At 34.0% G+C, this 21322-nt stretch overlaps 1 protein-coding gene across 1 annotated transcript in view; it reads left to right on the forward strand.

The window, feature by feature from the left end:
* Positions 1 to 6321: 6321 nt before the first annotated feature.
* Positions 6322 to 21322, forward strand: part of LOC129746692 (protein yellow) — a 32921-nt gene continuing 17920 nt past the window's right edge. The window contains exon 1 of the mRNA XM_055740540.1: positions 6322 to 6992. Within this exon, the coding sequence (XP_055596515.1) occupies positions 6763 to 6992 (230 nt within the window). The 5' untranslated portion in view covers positions 6322 to 6762. The remainder of the gene's footprint in view (positions 6993 to 21322) is intronic.

A 21322-nucleotide genomic window follows, 5' to 3' on the forward strand; every position in this document is an offset into this window, starting at 1 on the left:
AGCGTTATTTGAAAAAATGAAAAATACGAAATTGAACCATGTGAAGAAGAAAGAAATATTTGAAAACAAGTTCTCTAGAAGTGTATCTGTTTTTATTCAAATTTGGTTATGGCGTTACTGAAACTCGCTTCCGGCGAATTAAGCGGTAACAGATCGGCCAACAAAAGAGTCCTGTTATCCTGTTATGCTGCCTCGGTTAGCCCGTTCCGATCTATTTTGTATTAGGATGATCTTATATATTAAGACAGCTCCTTTTTTCTTGTTATTGTAGAATTACAGCATTTCTTTCTTTATAATGTTGCTGCTCAAGCATCATAAATTTTAGTAGTAATGGATTTGAGAAGTCATGAAAGTAAGTAATTACAAAATAAAAACTTTGAGCAGAGTCGAATTCTACAGGATTAGAAATTTTGTGCACAGAAACTCAATCATGTACACGTTCTCTCTAGATTTTTCGTGAGTTGATATTTAAAACTTTGTGAAAGTATGTTCTGTAGGATGTGATATTACACACCCGCCCAACCCGACATTTTCAAGTGCAGTTTCCGATAGAAAGTTATTCATTTTTATACGCCAATTAGCGTTAAAAATTTATGTGATCATTTAACTTTGAGAATGTTGTTGAATTTTTAAGCTCAAGATATTTTTTTAGGATTATTGAAAAACCAGAGAATTTGAATCTTTCGTTCAAAAATAGAATTATTTTAAAGGGAGAACTTTAATGAAAATCCATGCTTGAAACTTACTGTTTTTATAATGTGAAAATAGCTGATTTACAGAAACCCAAATGTAATATTCTATATTCTAATTATTATTGCGGTAAGTTTAATGTTGGTAAGTATCGTAATTTTCTAATTTCTTAACAGCATTTAATGTATCAATATTCCATATATACTTTCCCAAATGACATAAATTCATATTTAGGTCTTTACATATTCAAAATATTATATGAAGCGTTTGGTAGGGATCTCCACGCTTCATTCCGTCCTTGTATCCTGTATCTTTCGCGGTTTTCATCACATGGTTGGCCTGGCCGTAGTAATATCTGCAATGCATAGGAATATGTAACAGGTATACTCTGAAAAGAAAAATGATAGACGCAAGTCTTCCATTTTCCAAAATGCCTACATGTTTTGGCCATGTTGATGTAAGAAGAAGAAGAAGAAGAAGAAGAAAATTTTCATACATTGGCTTAAGTGCTGCAATAACACTTAACTGAATCAGAATCTTACTCTAATGCTAAGGGCCTTAGATTTATTCTGTATTGTCTTATAAAAGCTATGAAAAAATGCTGCTTATTTTTTAAGAAAAAGTTGATTTGAAAAATTTTCTGTTCATCATAGAATTCAAATTGAGACTAAAGTTTGATTTTTTACGGTGTCAGTCAGTTGACTTTGTAAAAGTTTTCCAAGAAAAAAAGCGGGACATTTTGAGGAAAAAGCGGGACAGCGGGAAATTCAATAAAAAAGCGGAACATGTCCCGCTTTTGCGGGACGGATGGCAACCCTAGCTTAATGATATCCCCTACAAACTTTATATTGCTTTCAATATCAAATACCAACACTGTTGGTGTATAAATATTTTTCGAACAATCACCAAAGTTTTTTAAATAAATATGTTTATAATTCAGTTAGCTGACTGGGGCTAAATGCAAAAAAATGCAAATCTTAACTAAATCTCAAAAATTGCGTTTCCATATGCTGGGATATGATTGTTTTGCATTATGCGTTTGTTAACAATAAAATTTCATTCATCCTAAGATTTATTTACATGATTTAAGATAATATAATATTTTGTAGTATTTTTTACCCCTAAATGTATGCTGCAGATTAACACTTTTTTCATAAAAACATTTTTGACAGAAAAAATGTAAAATTTATTTCGAACAAAACCAAAAATTACTGCAATTGGTGCTTTATGCGTTATGACATCACAATGCAAATGATGGGAGAAAGTTGTTGATCAGTGATATCGAGTGATAGAGTTTAAAAAGAAAAGCTAAACATTCGTTGGGAATGAATCAATGTGTTGTGCGAAACTTATTGTCTAGAGGATTTTTTCATGGTGATTCGAGTGAGAAAATATTTTTAAAAAAATTATTTTTCCAGAAAAATTTTCAAGTCTAAAATTTAAGACCAGAAAAAATCGATAAAAATGATTTTTTGTCGAAAAATTTTCATGTTGAAAATTTAGCGTAATTAAAAAAATTCAAGATTTTTCGTGATTCATAAAATTCAAGATTTTTCACGCGACCCCCGACCAGAAAAAATCGAGAAAAAAAAATTTTTTATCGAAAAATTTTCAAGTTTAAAATTTTGCGTGATTCATAAAATTCAAAGTTTTTCACGCGACCCCCGACCAGAAAAAATCGGAAAAAAATATTTTTTCCCACAAAATTTTCAAGCTTTAAATTTTGCGTGATTCATAAAATTCAAGGTTTTTCACGCGACCCCCGACCAGAAAAAATCGAAAAAAATGATTTATTACCGAAAACTTGTCAAGTTTTAAATTTTGCGTGATTCAAAAAATTCAATCTTTTTCATGCGACCCTCGACCAGAAAAAATCGAAAAAAATTGTTAGCTCTGCAGCCGAATTCCGGGCAAAAAATGTCGTGAAAGAAAAGAAATTATTGAAGACATTTTTAAATTTTCTTATCTTGGAATTCTGGTGAATTTAAAGAAGACATTTTTTGACGTTTAAAAAAACATGATTTTCAATCTCTTCGGATTTTTTTCGTTGTGAAAATGTCTTAGATTGACATTCCGGTCAAAGAAGACATTTTTTTGACGTTTGAAATAGAAAACGAGATTTTTAATTTCTTCGGCATTTTTGCTTCGGAAATTTAAAAAGACATTTCTTTTCAGCGAGGATTTTTGTTAAATTAAACGTTAATACCTATTACAAATTGAAAATAATGGAGCAAATGATCGTATCATATTACTATGCAAAAAAGTGGTATAAACGCCAAGAAAAAATCGAGAGATATAAGTAATCCATATGATATTTCGGATGTAAATTTCGAAAAACTCTTTCGAATGCCAAAATGTTTAGCTGAGAAATTTATTAATTTATTGGATCAACCATTGAAGGCTATCCCATTGAAGGATGAAAGAACCACAACAATTCCGATACATATACAGGTTCTAACAACATTGCGATATCTTGGCTCAGGTAATCGATTAAACCTTATTAATTGTACTTCGTCAAATTTAGTGGTAAAACTATTAACCTCGTCGCCGTTCAACACATCCGATGGTTTACAAACACGTAACTTTCTAGCTTCATTTTAAAAAATGTCCAATTATGCCTTCAACACTCAACGATATGTTTTTTTTTCATATTTAATTGCATGCACGGTTGTGAGCAAGATTTGAAGTATTTTATCTAGCAATATTGAATATTGCTGTTATAAATAGTTTTCAGTATTTCAAATATAATTTTTATCTAATTACCATGCTCAATATCGGGAAACAAACTAACATGGGAGAAAGACGGTGCCAACAATAAGTCGTTTTGAAAAGTCTCACCGACAACAAACGTCAAAGACGTCTAGCGGTGAATAGGTGAACTATACTTTTTTCTTCTCTTACCTTTTTTTTCTTTCTCTTTACTTTTTCGGAATCAGCCGAGAAGAAAAGTCATTTTTATGAAGAGAACGACAGTTTTAGAATTTCTTTTCTAGAAGAGATTTTTGGTGATTTTCCTCAAGTACCGGAATTCGGCTGCTGGTATGTCTTTTAACATTGAAAAACTTTAAATTTAATTGACATCACTTTAAATAATTTCAATCATTTTAAATAAATTCATTCGTTTTTGATAACAAATTTTTTAAATAATGACATGATCAAAAACAATAACAGAAACCCCACCAAGAGCAAAGATTTTTATTTCAGCGGGCGAATAATGTAATTTATCGGATTTTCATGTTTTTACCATACAAAATTTGGGAAAAGTTCGGTCCGGCCTGGTTGCCCGAACCTATTCACTTAATTTGCCAAATCAAACCAAAAAATCTGTTGTAATTTTTTTTTATTTATGCGTCCAAAACGAAATTTTATAAAAGTTTCATAAATGTATTCATGAAAGGTTTTTTGGAAGCCCTAAAATACAATTTAAAATCTGCAGATAAATTTTAATCAAAAACATTTTTATTCTTGATTTTTGTTGACCAAATTTACCCGTATATCGTCCGGATTTTCGGTCAACAAATTTGAAATCAACTTCCCGGATTTACCAGGTTTTTAGGTCCGGATTTGTTTGGTCCTGAGTCGTGCTATTTAGAAAATTTTTGGCAACCTTATTTTATAACCTAAGTTCTGGTTATTTTGAAAAAGTCCATTTGAAAAAAAATTGTGGAAAATCATGGGAGATCGAATAGTAAAGTTTCATACCTATAGATACAATTTGCGGACGCGTAAAAAAATTGCCCCATACTCCCACTCATCCCTACTATTTCAGGATCTCAAACTTGCGGCTGATATGGTGAACGGTAATAACTTCGATACGGAAAATCATTTGTGGAATGTCGAATGTATTTCACAGAAATATTAACATAATTCTGTTTTGAAAAAAATCACAAAATTTAGGGTGATTAACAACATTTTGTTGAATGATACTGTATTTAAGTTTTCTTATTATATGTACATTGTACCTATGTAGGTATCGTACCAATCACAACACTGTTCAAATACTTCTATAAAAAAAATTGTTCTTGTTTTTTTATTGAATTTCAATCATACATTAACCTATTTAAATCAAATGATACAGTGAAAGGAATACCAGATGATTTTAATATTATATGCTATTTGATCCATGAATGTTTTGTTTACTGACAGTCAGTAAATGAACCAAGTCTCGAAATATATTGCGAATTTTTGTTTCATTGTTGGTTTTCAAAATCTTCCAGAAGCAAATCACTTAAAGAAATTGAAGATGAATTATGTAATGAGGTCTTTTGAAACCTGATCGCGCAAAAAAGTCAAAATCATTATGAGGCAAAAAGTTGAGTGGCACTGAGGAGATTCCCAAAAACGATCTAATTCAGTTTTCACAACCTTCATAACAAGTTAAAAATTAAAAAGAACAGAAAAGGGATCCACTTCATCCATTAACAACATTTTAATATTTTAATTATCTCCTTATAAATATTCTATGAACTTTGATAGAAGTATGTTTTTTAAAGAGTCGTTTTTGAAAACACATTAGTGTATCAGGAAAAAAAATTAGGATTAGTTTAACGAAAATTTAAATACATCTTCTACATTACTTTTAAATTTATATCACTGCCTCAATGATAGAAATAGGAGTTTCCTTAAGAAAAATCTAGGAGCATAGGTGTAGGAAAACTCGATCGCACCATTCATCAAAATGGATCCTGATCTATAACCTTTCCCCTGCTAACATAACCCCTTCCTTGGATATTTAAATATGGATTCGCAGACGTATAGACGGTTTCTATAGTTGATGATATTGACTTACCTTTGTTTCTGAATTTTTCAAAATAAATCTTTGGAATATCAAGAAACAAAAGCTTGTAAATTGATCTTATAAAGTATCCTACTAACAATCCTTCCTCCATTCCTTATTGACTACTAGGACATGGCCGGCGCCGTTATTGATCATTTCAAAAGGGAGAGCATGAGTTTTGTGCATTGTGAATGAATTGCTAATCCCAAGCACCATTCTTTTGGTTCTTGCACAAAATTGATATCCTCGATCAATCACCGAGTAGCAACCCTTGGCGAGGTAGAACTTGTTCTGCTTAGCCACGCCAGCGATCATGGAATTTGAAGTGCGTGAGTTCAATAAAGTATCAAATATGTTATCTAACGTTTTGAGTGAATGGTCAAATCTAAGCACTACAAGTTCAATGGTTTAAGGTGGATATGAGTAGTCAACTAAGCTAAGCTAAGTAGTAAATCTATGTAAATGAATCTTAAAAGTGATTTCCACTTTTTAAGCTATTGTACTTAAACACAGATCATCTTTCTCATTAAATTTATTTATACCCTGTTGAAAGCCTGTTATTTTCATGTAAATCCATTACTCGAATATTAAAATTTTTGCTTAGGCAAATTTAAATTAATTTGAATTAATCATACAAATGGATATTGCCCGTTAAAAATATATGTTTGTAATTCACCTGTCTTTTAAGCAGATATGGCATGATTTATGGAGGCACTTTAACTTCGACAGCCATTTGAGTTATTTGAATGTTGCCCCTTAATTTATTTGTGTGTGGCGGTGGTCAACCTGCCTTGATCTATGATGATCACATTTATCGGCCCATAAACCGGCTACCGACCGACTAGGTAGCACAACACTGCTCCGCTCCAAACGCTCGCCAGATCGTGATTGAGTTCGCAGATTTTTGCCATTTTACCGTAGTAGTTGTGGTAGGTTGGTACCTACACTAGGGCTTCTGGCCTGCGTCTGGTTTTGTCTCGTCTGGTCTTAGTTCTTGCATCTCAGTGAAAGAATTAATACCAAGCATCACACAGTAGAAAAGCCACCATAAACAACAAAACCGAGTGGCAAGCGACGAACTCGAATCAGAAACGTTTGATCGTTCTGTGCGCGATCATTCCTCGCGATCGGGGGCCGTGGAAGTGTAGTGAACCTAGTGCACTAGGGTGATCATAATTGTTTTTTTTTTGTTGCTGCTGCTGCTCTCAGCAATTATTCCCGGTGACCTGTTGATCTTTCAGCAGTTGTTCATTGTAAACCAATCGTGTAGCAATAAGAGCGAAACCTAGATCAACATGAAAAAAATTGCATGGATCACGGTGATTGGAATCGTCATAGTTCAACAATTGACCACGGTCTGCGGAATAAAACTGAAGGAAAAGTTTAAATGGCGTGAAGTGGAGTATGATTGGCCTTCACCGGAAGCAAAACAGGAAGCGATCGACTCGGGAAAGTATATTATCGCAAACAATCTGCCGCTGGGAATAGAAAGGTGGCACGACAAACTGTTCATCACAGTGCCAAGGTGAGTTACTTTGTATGGTTCTTCTTGTTTGCTTTTGGTTTGGCGCGCTTTATTGGTCTTCTCGTATTGATCTTTTAGCAATTGTACCCACCTATTTCGTTTTATTTATTGCTAAGATGATCTAAATTATGTAAACGATGAGTTCATGTCCCGCCTAGAGTCGTTGGTTATTATGACATTTTTTTTGACTTGGTTTGCTGGTCTAACGTAGGCTTGCCAGATACTTTTAGAAAAAAGCGGGACATTTCACGAAAAAAAGCGGGACACAGCCGAAAAAAGCGGGACATTTAAGAATCTATTAAAAAAAAGCTTAACTGTATAGTCAAAGTTGTACGTATCAGCCAAAAATGTTCAAGAACACTAACACATTACATTACATTTATTACATGACTTCTATGTACACGGATTTTTATTATAAGTATGAATATTTTCCAAGGTTCTCGCGATTTAACACCTTATTTGAGAGAAAATAATTCAACTCCTACATGTAAACGGTGAATTTGATGCCGCGTATAAAACCTTTGTGTAAAACACAAATATAATTCAAATTTGTTTAAAAAATTTCCAACATAATTGAGTCTAAAAAGGTGCTGTATATAATGTAAAGCAATTTTTGAAGATTCCGGCAAAAAATTGAGATCTATAATCATTTGGAAGCAATTTAAACTATATTTTTTCTTCATACTAAAGTTATTTACATACATTGAATTGGTTGAACGAGCAACAAGAACGGTTAACTGAATCAGAATCTTACTGTACTGCTGAGAATATTGAAATTATTCTGTAATGTCTTACATAAAATGTGAAAATTGCTGCTTATTCAGAGCAATAAATACGTATTTGATAGGCATTCTGTAAAACCAATGAATTCAAATTGAGACTCAAGTTTGATTTTATCTATTGTAAGTCAGTGATCTTTGTAAAAGTTTTCCAAGGAAAAAAGCGGGACTTTTTGAGGAAAAAGCGGGACGGCGGGACATTCAACAAAAAAGCGGGACATGTCCCGCTTTTGCGGGACGGATGGCAACCCTAGTCTAACGGGTATAAAAAAACACCATTTTCACGATTTTTTTCTAGAGCTATCGTTTAAACAAATGTTTTCAAATTTTTTGCATTATACAAAGCATTGTTAAAAGAACATTTAGTAATTTTTTCGTAGAAAAATATTGAAAAATGAGCCGGTGACGGAGCACTTTCGAGGATGCCTTTTAGAAAACAGGATTTGCGGTGGACACTGTATCTCAGCACAGAATCATCTGAAGTCAAAAAATCAGAGCAAAATATTATTAATAGATGTTTTTCTTGACCCCAACGTTTTTATTTAGCTTAAAAATATTTTTATGAAATTTTTGTGGCTGTTTGAAGTAAAAACTACGATTTTTCACTTAAAAATCCGCCATTTTTCACCTGTAAAATCTCCCCAAAGTAAAAAAAAATCGAAAAAGAAAAACGTTGGGGTCTGGTATTTTATATGTAGAAAATATGTTCCAAATTTGAAAAGAATCGGATAAGTAGTTTTCAAATGACGATGTCCACGGACTTTAAAAATGTGCTTTCGAGAAAAACGCGTTTGAAGTTTCTGCTCTTGCTTTCTTGCAGTTTTAGGTAGGAGGAGATAAAGGCCTATAACTTCTACAGTTTTGCTTCAATTGACTTGAAAATTTTACTCAACATTCTTGAAATGTTTTCCAATAAGAAAATAAAAAAAATAAAAAAATCGATTTTTTGAAAGTGTTAGACCCTACCCCCCCTTTAAGAGGGACAGTGTTTTTAACTTACTTGTTTCTGAGATAATAATGATTAAGGAGAAAGAGGAGACAATAGTTGATCACAATTTCGTCCAAAGCTCATCTTTATCAACTTGGGAGCTGGCATACTGACTCATGAATTTGTCAGAGCGATATTTGGCGGTGACGCAATTAATTATAAGATATCTGCACTTGGTAGGTTTTTATCAGATTCATGATTGCATTGCCCAAGTAACACAGATTATGCCAACTAGCATTAGGAAGTTTTATCATGGTTTAATTATGGCATTTTTTTGTGCAGCTCGTTTTATGGCGGTTTTATTATGGTCATGCAGAATGCTTATAATTTTTTTTCGACCATATGTTTTCAGATGGTTTTGAAAACGCTAATAAAACTTTTATTAAACATGCTGTTTTAGTTATTTTGAAAGAGTTGTGAATGCTTTTTTTAAACTATAATAAAACACAAATCTAGAAGTTTGCTCCAAGCTTTCTTTTGCATGTTTTATAATAGCACTCAGTGCATGATTATTAAACCGCCATAAAACTTAGTGACAGTTCTCGATCAAGATGTCAAAACAGGACACGCTCAGATTAGATAGCACATATTTGAATTGGAACTCCCATTTTTACACATTTTTGGTAAGTTATGCGTGTTGGTTTTGAGTTAAAACTAAAAAAATACATCTTTGAAAACTTGAAATCACCGAAAGTGATATGAATATCTTCACAATATGAGTATTGAGTGAAAGGGTCCAAATAGTAGGAAAAAAATTGTTGCTTGACGCCATCATTAATTCAAGATGGCGGCTTCCGCTTTTATTTTCAAAGCTGTAAATTACTGAAAATATCGTGAAACCTTCACAATATGGTTATTAGGTGAAAGTAATAAGAGAGTAGAATAAGAGTAGAAGTCAAATTTCGTTGCCCGTCGCCATCTTAAATCCAAGATGGCGGCTACCACTCAACTTGAAAATACTGTAAATGACTGAAAATCGCATTAAACCTATATTATAGGGGTAAAAGTTGAAAGAAATCAACCGGTAGAAGTTGAATTTCGCTATCTGACGCCATCTTGAAATCCAAGATGGCGGCTTCCGCTAAACTTTAAAATGTAGTAAATGACTTAAAGTGACATGAAACCCAGGTGGTAGTGGGTGGAAGGGCTTAACGAGTAGAAGTCGAATATTGCTATCTTACGCCATCTTGAAATCCAAGATGGCAGCTTTCTATAAACTTTAAAAATGCTCTAAATCATTGAATATCGCATGAAACCTCCAAAATATGGGTGTTTCATTTCTCAATCAATATTAATGTCGATTAATTCGATTAATCTTGATCAGACAAAATATTTCTGGAAAAACATTGCTGACTGAATAAAGTGTGGGCCTCATGAGAGATATCAGAAGTAAAGTAGAAATATTTCATATAATAAAACGCAAAACATTTTTTTTTTTTCATATTTCCATGAAATTTTGTATTAAATCTTCGTTCCCTTCTAAGAAGTGTTTCGAATGAATAAATGGTTTCAAAGATCCACGAATTTCTAACTGCCTCATTTCAAAAGGATCTGTGCTTTAAAATAAGGTTGGCAAAATTTTCCAGCACTTTTTTTTATTTTTTTGAAATTTTATTTTTTTTTGGGCGTTTTTATCTAACAATCTTGCAAATTCGGGCAATTGATTTACAAAACGAACGAAATTAACGAAACACATCCGAAGAGCTTAAATCCTTTTTAAGGCTTCCCGAAAACCGTTATGATTATTTTGATAAAACTTGTTAAACATTTAACACTCTACTGCATACGAGCCCATATATGTATTTCCTTAGAGATTTGTTTAACTTATCATCAAAAGCATTTATAATACCTAGCAAAAATTAAAAAAAAAATCAATTTCTTACACTATTTAAACAATAAAACCTATTGAAAAAACAATTTTTTGGGTATAAATTGCTTAGTTATAGGTCAATTAATTTATTTCCGTTGATTTTTTTATCAGCGGATTCATGGCTCAATTGGAGTTTTTTGTTTAGTTTTTACCCAGAATACCGGGCAAAATTCGGAATTCTGGCAACCTTACTTCAAAAGCATACTTTCTTTGTATTTATAATTTTCTGAAAATAAAAAAATATTGCAGATTTGCTTTATGTATATAAAAAATTTTACTTACTTCATTTGCAATGTAAAACAGACAAGAATACAAACAGAGTGTTGGGGAATTTCCTAAAATAAACCAGGAAATCCAGCATTGGATGGACAGGTTTGTCCCGAGTTCGTTCAGCATTTCCAATTATAGCAAAAAGTTCAGACCGATCAATTGTCCAGTGACTTTATAGCCACGCCACGACATGATTGGACGGCTCGCAGCAGCAGGTCTTTGTTCTTATTATATTGGTTGGTAACGACTCTTCAGACCTTTCATTAAAATCGTTCAGTTTACATGTGATACCCAAATGACACCGATTAAGCGATACAAAACTCGTTTTGCGCAGGTTTATCAAGCTTCGTTCTAACTAGAATGAACTTATAGAACAAGTTTTTTTTTGATATCGATATTGGGATCCTGTGGTGGGTTATAGGAGAAAGTAGTAGAAATCGATACCTAACGACTGATCCCGCGAACAATCTTGTTGTTTGAAATCTTTTTTTAGTATTTTTTTTATTTGAAACGGCTCATACCTTTACGCTAAGCCAAAATGATTTTTTGTGTTTACTTACAATTATTTTCTTAAGTTTATATCATCACTTTTTGAAGAGAACATGAAACATAGGGATACATGCAAACAAAAATAATTACAGAAGAAGATGAATAGCTTTTAGGAAAAGGTATATTTCGAACATGGACATTCTTTTTAAGAGCCATCAGCAGGCAGCACTTTCGGACGGAGTGGAAAGGAGAGAAAATAACCAAACGACAAGTTCTATTGTTAAAACTGGAATGACTTTATTGCAACTCTTTCTGATAACGAAGGAAACTCCTAACGTTTCACTTTTACCTGCGTGTGTTGCACACATTTGCCAACATCGGCCGAATGCCAACAATTCTTTGAATAGACTGAGTCAATTTGGGGTCATTTTTGAATTTCTCAAAGCATGGTGTCTAAAAAGCTTAGCTTTAGTCCAATACTCATCTATGATGGTAACGTTTTCATGAGTTAATTTGAACTTTTTGGTTTGTATGGGAAAATTGAATATTCTCAATGGGAGAGTGGGGAATCATGGGCCACTTTTTTTCGTTGTTTAGGTTCCCCATCGATGAAATTAGCGAGTGTTTTTTTAATTATGTAAGTAAATTTTTCTAACTTTTCTTAGCTTGACAAATTAAAGAAGTATATGATGCGTATTCCAGTCAACAACATATAGGAATATATGCTCACGCAAAGCGACGACGATGACAGTTGGTTTGAGATTTTTATCTCAACACACATCTGAGATATTAAAAGTGGCCCACGTTTCCCCATGGCCCACGAAACCCCACTCTCCCCAACTGAAAAGTCTTCTTCTGTGGAACCGAGCCTTCTAATGGTTTGTTGGAGACCGTTAAATCGTATCTTATTAGGCAAAAAGTTATTAGGTGTTTAACAGGGGTATATCTTTTCGCATTGATAAACAATAAATTCAATTGACATCACCGCTGTAGCCTCGCGTAGTATATTTGTATATTTATTTAAATTTCATCTGACTGTGGTGTCTTAATGAATAATAAAATAGAAACAACAGAAATTAAACATATTACAAGAATGATGATCTTCTCAGTTTCCCGGTAAATTTTCCGGAGGACTCGCCAAATTCGAACAAACTTTCGGATTCAGTAAACATTCTTATCATTGAATCTATTGGTTGGTAGAAGGCGAACGTAGTGCGTCGAAATTTCGGTTGTATGAGAGAGTTATTTCGTAGTGTTCTTTATTTCATTATTTCATTATTTCAAAAATCTTCGATGCTGCAGATAAGTTGGTTATACCACGGTAGTTTTTGACGTTTTTCCTGTTCCCATTTTTGTGTATTGGACGATAAAAACGATTTTTTCCAAACATCAGGAAACCATGAATCGCCGAAGGAAGCATTGAAAAACGCAACGCAATCTACACATCTTTTATAAACAACAGGTGGAATACCATCAGGTCCTGGCGAGAAAGAACTTTTCAAGTTTTTCGATGCATTGGTCACCATTTCCGAGATTATTACAAAAGTATCCATTAGACTTATATACGTAGAAACATCTTGTGTTATAGCATTTGCTTCTTCCTTTGATACAGAGCTGGTTACGAAAACTGATGAAAAATGGGCAGCAAACAGTTCACAAACTTCAGATGGTGAAGACGATTCAACATCATCCAAAACAACAGTCGAGGGGACAGTAGATGATTTTCGTTTAGATTCAACAAATTTCCAAAATTGTTAGGGATTTCTTCGCAGATTCGACTGAATGCGTAGCACATACGATTTATACAGAGAGGCATTAAGCGATCTGTAAGCATTACTTGCGATTTCAAAGTTTCTCTTAGAAGATTCACAACTATCGACACGGTATTTACGATGACATTTGTTACGCTCACGCTTCAAACTACGCAAATGTTTAGTGCTCCAAGCTGGATAGGTGGTGAGTATTGTATGAAAAGCAGTGCTCGAAACAGTCACCTTCATTGACAGAAAACGGGTTGAATGTGAGAGAAAAAGCACTCTCTTTCATCTTCTTCAACAGTCGATGAAATAATCTCCGTTTGGAGAGAGTGAGCTTCTTGCTAACTGTGAATGTCTTCTCTTTTGTTTCACCATTCGTTTCACACTCATTCGTTCCACAAAGTCATGACAGGATCAAACGTTGAAAAATCATTCAGTTGGATCCTCTTTGAATGTGTGAGCCAATCATATTCGCCTGTGTGCTACTTGGCATGTACCGAAAAAAGTGATCAAAATTAATAGCGGGTAAACGGTAAACGATAGACACTTGATGTCTTCGAGACAATTTATCTACGCAACAAGAACTTTCGCATTCTATTGAAAAACATATTGATAATGCATCTAGAAGGGAGGTAAAAAGAAGAAGTTGTGGATCGTGCAATTCTAAGAAACTTCGTTTCGGACATCATTGCAATCGAATGAAAAATATTAAAGTTTCAAGCATTTAAACGAACTATTAAAATCAATACACTGATTTTCTGAAACTTATTAAAAAAAAATTAACCTTCTAGTACCAAACCCCGCCTTAAGACGGGGTCTACTAAAATCGCCATAAAACCAAAGCCATTTATTAATTTTATTTACTTTTTTGGCAGAATATTTCTAAATATGGTAAACTAACAAACCATACTGATGCAAATGGTTTGTCAAGCAGTTGTCAAAAACAACAGCTAAGAGAAGTTTAAAAATATGATAAAACTAAAAATTCTACTATTTTTCGAAAAATGACCAATTTTGTAGCCTCAGGAATCCTTGGTCAATGAGTTTTAAGATCTAAAAAAATATTGGCAGTAAAATGAAAGAGTTACACCACCATTCTGGATTGATTTCAGAAGAAAAATTCCTAAGTTAGATAGGAGAGATGAAACATGAACACCGCTTAAAGGTGGGGTTGGAAAAGTATGACAACAATTCGAAAAATATGTACAATATTTACTTTTAGTATAAGTTGAAATAAGTCAGTTATTTGTGGAAAAATTTCATCAAAAACTTCTTAAAAATATAACTATGGGTCAGGGTTTATATATTTCAAAATTTAGGAAAAATTGGTTCAATCGAAAAAGTACTGAAAGTGAATTTCTTCAGCTCCTGTGGTTATATGCAATTGTCAAAATTTCCGTCTCATCTTAAAAGTTTTTCAAAAAATAAACCATGTTTGTAATCATAAAACTAGGCTTTTGGGAATTTTTCAGCGACAAAAAATTGGGTTCTAGAGGATTAACAAAAACTGAAAAATTCTTATTTTATTTTTTAAATTGCTGTTTTTTATTCGATTTCTGTGATGTCCTCGACAATTTTTTTTTATTGCACGATCTACAGATCTGTTAAATGAATCAGGTGTATACACAAAGTATTTAAAAAAATATTTTTTATCTTCCTTCTATGTGAATCAATCATTTATTTGTTTTTTTAGAAAATGAAAGATCTTGTTGCGTAAATAAATTCTCTCAAAGACATCAAGTTTCTATCGTTTACCGTTTAGCCGCTATTAATTTGATAGCTCTGCGCCGGGAACAATGTTCAACTTTTTTCAAACGGATTCCATTCATTCAAAATCAGAATGACTGAATTTGCATCGAAGCTCACAGTCATGTCCTCAAATTGACTGTGACCGTAGGCCAAAATGAATGGGAAGATGAGCGAAAGAAAATTGTAAAAGCTGTCAGTCAGAGAGAGCTTTTTGAGTGAGAGAAGGCAATGAAGGAAACGAAAACGGAAGACTCTGAATGGAGAGAAATTTCACATTCACGCAAAGCTGTCGATAGTTTTAAGCTCTGATGAAAAGTAGTCATGCAATATCTGCTAAGCTGATGTCAATTGCATTCATTATTTTTCAATCCCAAATGACATACAACATATGACATTCAATATTATAATTCATTTATTCAATAGCAAACGAAGTTATGATCAACGACAAACTTGGTCAGCGGAAAATTTTCTTTAGAAAATCACAAATTTTTTAAGCAGATTTGTGCCAACGTAAGAACTTAACTTAACAATTAACACACGACGTATTACAGGATACGACACTTAACGTTCTTACAAACGGAAAAAAGAATTTAAAATTACCTTTTTTGTCGACCGGTTTCGGGCTTGATGTTGCCCATCTACAGGACGATGTCCGACTGATCACACGAAGAAATTCCTGGCCGAATCGTACTACGAGTGTTGTAGAATTCGTCAAAAGATGGTTCCTTAAGAAATTTTCCTTTTGGTGAAGGTGAAAAGCGGCGACATAATTGGTGGGTCATCTTCATTCATTAGCGGTTTCTCGGAAGTACTAATGAACATCGACTCCCATGCTTTCAAATGTAAGGCTTTTCTTACACATTTCCGATAGATCATTTTTCCCAGTTTATGGAGTGATCCATTTCCATTGCGTGGGCGGCTACGCTAAATTCATTGACCCTGTTGTTGTCTACAGCATTTCTATGTTCCTTAAGTCGAACTTTAAATTTGCGACGAGTTTGGCCAATATAAACAGCTGGGCAACTCTCACAGGTATTTCATAGATTCCAAATCTCTCTTCTTGCGGAATCTTATCCTTCAAGGAGACCAACCGATCCTTAAGGGTGTTGCCGCTCTAGTATGCTGTCTTCAGACTGTGTTGAGGACAAATTCGTTGTCAAAAGCGTTCTAAAAAGCGTCCTGATGGGTGATATCAAACTAGAAAAAAAAATTCTTGTTCCGAACCCGAAAGTCGCTTCTCTCTATTGCTTGCCGAAAATCCACAAAAACCCGATAGTTATGCGACCCATCTCTTCAAATATAAGTACACCTACGGAAAAAAATGACAGCATGGTTGGTTGAAGAAATAAAAAAGTTCCCTGTGTGTCTGGTGGCGCTGCATCGATGACATCCTTGCCTCGGTAAAGGAGCGTTATTTCACGCAGACATTAGAGCTTCTAAACTTCAAACACAGGTCGATAAAATTTACAGTAGAAAAATAAGTTGAGGAAAACTCGCTTTCCTTGACCTCCTAATCTCAAGGAAAAAGGACAACACCATCACACCATCAAATTCGGAATATATCGGAAACCGACCTCAACCGACCAATACATAACAGCAGATTCCAACCACTTTGGTGCGCATAAACAAAATTCCATGGCGCACCGCCTGTACAGTATTCCTATGGAAGAGGCAAAATTTGAAGGTGAAAAGCATAAAATCCTTTTGGCAAGTTTTTTGAACGGTTTTGATAACGAATTTGTCCTCAAAATACTCGAAAAATTTACCAAAGTGATGCAACCACTTTCAGGCCAGAGAAGGAAGTGCCCTATAGAGTTAAAGCATGGATCACTACAAATCTGGACGCATTAAAACGGGTCTATCTCGGAGCTATATAAACGAAATAAAAATGTTTTGTACTTGAAATGTAGGGTTTTTATTGCGCTTTAAAGGAAAAATAATAAAAAAATTATTCCGATGTTGTTTTGATGAATTTTCGAACTTTTGGTTGAGTATCACTCATTATAGTTTGAACACCCTATTCGCTGACCTCAGCGGCCATTTTGTTCCACAATCTCTTCATCTCTGTTGCTTCCCGAGTCGTCCTACCAATGGTTATAGTAAAGCCGAAAGAAGTAGAACAAACCTCTAGAGAAACTAAAGAAGATTTACGTTTGAAAGTAGATAGATCTGCTGTAAAAATTCAAACAGTAAGAGAAGGAAATAATGGTAGAGTCATTCTTGGTGTTGATAATTCCGATAACTTAGAATCAGTAGTCTCAAACGTGCAGGGTTTACTAGGACAAAAATATGATGTTACGATATCTAAACCAAACAAACCACGTCTTAAAATAACAGGATTATCAGAAAAAATATCGGCAGAAGACTTAAAACAATGCCTTATAGACCAAAACGATTATTTGAAAATCGATAATTTGAATCTTGTAACAAGCTATGCCAGTAAATTCCTGAATTATACGCAATATACATTAATCATAGAAGTCGATTTGGCCACACAAGAAACTATGCTTGAAATGGGGCGTGTAAATATTGGTTGGGATAGATGCAGAGTTGTTGAATGCTTCAGCATAATACGTTGCTTCAAGTGTTGTGCTTATGGACATAAAAGTATAGACTGCAAAAACGATGAAATCTGCTCACGTTGCGCTTTGAACCATAGAACCTCAGATTGTAAGTCCGATTTTAGAAGCTGTATTAATTGCAAAAATATCAACACGGAACGGAAAATGAATTTGGCTATCGATCATTTTGCATATAGCGAGGATTGTCCTGTTTACAAAAAACTGGTGGCAAATAAGCGGCGTTTTGTAGAATACACTCAATAGCAATCATTAAAGCCTAGCAAAAGTCAATCAACGATCATTTATTTAAATTGTGGTGGTATGACAACCAATTATGAGGAAATTCGATTAATGATGCACACAATTCAACCGAAACTTGTTCTGCTTTCTGAAACGCATGTAACAGAAACATTGGGCGAAAATATTTTTCAAATACCCAATTTCCAATCCATGAGTTGTTATTCTGATTCGAGACACACAGGAGGCGTTATGATATATATTCACGAAAGCATAAAATATAAGGTCCTACTAAATGTACAAAAAGATAAAAATTGGTTTCTCGGAATTGAAGTTTTAAGTGGAATAACTGCAGGTCGATACGGTATCCTTTACCATTCGCCAAACGAAAGTGATGCACATTTTCTGAAGGTTTTGGAAGAAAACTGGCTTATGAATTTGTTGATTTGTCTAAATTCAACATAATAATCGGAGATTTTAACATTGATTGGTTGAATTCGAATGATTCTTCAAACTTAAAGAATATTATGAACTCGAACTACCTCAAACAGCATGTAAAAGACTACACTCGTATAACACGTACTAGCCAAAAAATGATTGATTTGGTATTCTCGAACTGTGATATCAATGTTTGTGCTGTCAATGATTTTAAAATATCTGACCACGAAACTTTATGTCTATCTGTTGAAAACAAATGTGATGATGTTCATGATATGTCCATAAGGGTAAAGTGTTGGAAAAACTACTCTCGCGAAAGTCTGCTCGCTTTGCTGAGGGAACGCCTTCAAGAAACAAACTTAAATCGGTCGTTCAAGGATTTGCATGAGAAGGCGGATTGTTTAATAGACCATTTGAAAATATGTGTAAATCAGCTGGTAACTGTTAAACATAAAAAAGCCCAACAGTCAAGTAAATGGTATGATATTGAACTTGTTCAAATGAAAAGAAGAAGGGACAAGTCATACAAAATTTTTTTGAAATTAAACACAGACTTTTCATGGTTAGTTTACAAAACGTACAGAAATGAATACGCATGTTGCCTGCGGAGGAAAAACGAGAATTCATTCAGCGTACTATTGATGAAAACAAAGACAATAGTAAAGAGCTGTGGAAAATTCTTAAGAGCCTTATAAATCCAAAAGTATCGAAAACTAAGTTTATCCAGTTTTGCGGCGAAGATGAACAAGATGAAACTAAAATTGCCAATAAATTTAACGAGTTTTTTGTTCAAAGCATCGAAGATATAAGCGATTCAATAAAGATAGAGCCCGAACCAATACCACTTGGCGGACCTTACACTCAAAACAAGTTTGCCAATTTTTCACCCATCACGCTTGATAATCTGAAAAAAATAGTATGGACAATGGGATCATCTTCTGGTTCAGATGAGGTGAACTGCAGAATAATAAAAGATGGATTTGATGTTATTGGCCAAAATCTTTTGAACCTCATAAACGAGTCACTGTTGACTGGAATTGTTCCCCACTCTTGGAAAAAATCTATGGTTGTTCCGATAGAGAAAGTTAATGGAACATCGAAAGCAGAGGAGTTTCGTCCAATTAACATGCTACCGGTGTACGAGAAAGTTTTGGAGATAGCAGTAAAAGACCAATTGCTTGACTATATTGATATTAATAAATTGCTTGTCCCAGAACAAAGTGGGTATCGCAAATACCACTCTTGTGAAACCGCTCTAAACTTAGTATTGGCAAAATGGAAAGGAAAGCTGGAAAAAAAGCAGAAACTTATCGCAGTATTCCTTGATTTGAAACGAGCATTTGAAACGATTTCACGCACAAATCTGATAAAAACTCTGCGGAAATATAGTATAAAGGAAACAGCTCTCAATTGGTTTCGATCGTATCTAAAATGTCGATATCAATGCACAAAATACGCTACTGTGATATCTAATACCAAAGAAACCATGGTCGGTGTACCCCAGGGAAGTGTTTTAGGACCTTTGCTTTTTATTTTATATATTAACGACATGAAAAGAATTCTTAAACACTGTGATATCAATTTATTTGCTGACGATACTGTGATATTTATTGCTTGTGATAATGTTAATGTTGCTGTAGAAAAACTGAACTGTGATCTTAGCAACTTAAGCAAATGGCTGGATTTTAAAATGTTGAAACTCAATGTCTCGAAAACAAAATGTGTGATCGTCTCCAACAAGCCTTTAAACTGTGATATTATCAATGTATGTATCGATGGTGAACGTCTGGAAATAGTCAAAGAAATCAAGTATCTTGGTGTCATCATCGACGAAAGATTGAATTTTAAAAGCCACATCAATTATTCTGTTAAGAAAATTGCCAAAAAATTCGGTATTTTGTGTCGTCTTCGTAAAGATTTGTCGCAGTGGAGTCTCATTTACCTGTACAAGGCAATCATATCACCACATTTTGACTTTTGCCCTTCTATAATATGCTTTGCAAACGATCAGCAAATGGCTAGATTACAAAGGCTTCAAAATAAAATTATGAGTCTGATTCTAAAGTGTGATCGAAGAACCCCTATACGGGATATGTTGGCTGCATTACATTGGCTTTCAATAAGGCAAAGAGTTGCGATGCAGGTCAGTTCCTCTGATTATTCTCTCTTGTAGATATTCTGGTGCAATTTTTTTTACTATTTTGAATATCAGGATCATAGTATGGTACCTATGATCCTGATATTCAAAATAGTAAAAAAAATTGCACCAGAATATCTACAAGAGAGAATAATCAGAGGAACTGACCTGCATCGTTATGGAACTCGTTTTGCCAGTGAAATAAGAGCTGCATCATTTTTGTTAGCGTCTTCACAGAATTCGCTGTCTACCAAGGAATAAAATTGTACAACACTTTACCAATGGACATTAAGAGAGAAGAAAACTTGACTAGTTTTAAAAATAAATGTTTGGCGTTCGTGAAAACTAATATAAGTATATAGTTTAAGTTAGTAATTAAACTACTTGATGATGATTATAACAACTGAACAAACGTCTCTGGGCCGCACATGACAAATTAGCAAAAGCAACGCGATCTGGGACGCGGTAAAACCCTGAAAATGGACTCATGTGTGTGTGGGAAGGGGTTTTACCCTAAAATGTCCCTTTTCTCAGATGGTCCCTGTTCAAAAGTTGAATATAGCAAGCAGCAAATAAAAGGAAAAAAAATAAAAAGGCAATGATGGACGTACATGGGAATAACATTCAGAAAAATGAAGCAAATCAACAGATCAAAAAGTCAAAGAGACATAATTAAAAATATCTTTTAAGATAATCCAGCCCAAGTTCCCATGTACGGGGGATAGTGGAGGGCCATCATCATCATCATCATCATCAGAAGTTCAAATTTACTCATGTAGGTAAACATTATTTGGAAATTCTGTAAAAAATCATGCATAAGTTTTGAAGCAGAACGAAGCTTTTTAGACCCCAGGGCACAGAAATTCAAAATGTCCCCAAATCGACTCAGTCTATTGTTTGGATTCTATTGAGAAAGGAAAAATTGATATATTTTTTTTCTCACCCTCCTTCTCCATAAGCAAGTACCGAATAACAGATTTTTTTATGTCTAGCAGATGTTCTAGCAAATTCTTATAGGTACAAAACAGAGCGTCGTCGTCGAGCGACCTTTAAGT

The sequence above is a fragment of the Uranotaenia lowii genome, chromosome 2 (assembly GCF_029784155.1).
Source record: "Uranotaenia lowii strain MFRU-FL chromosome 2, ASM2978415v1, whole genome shotgun sequence".
Classification (NCBI taxonomy): Eukaryota; Metazoa; Arthropoda; class Insecta; order Diptera; family Culicidae; genus Uranotaenia; species Uranotaenia lowii.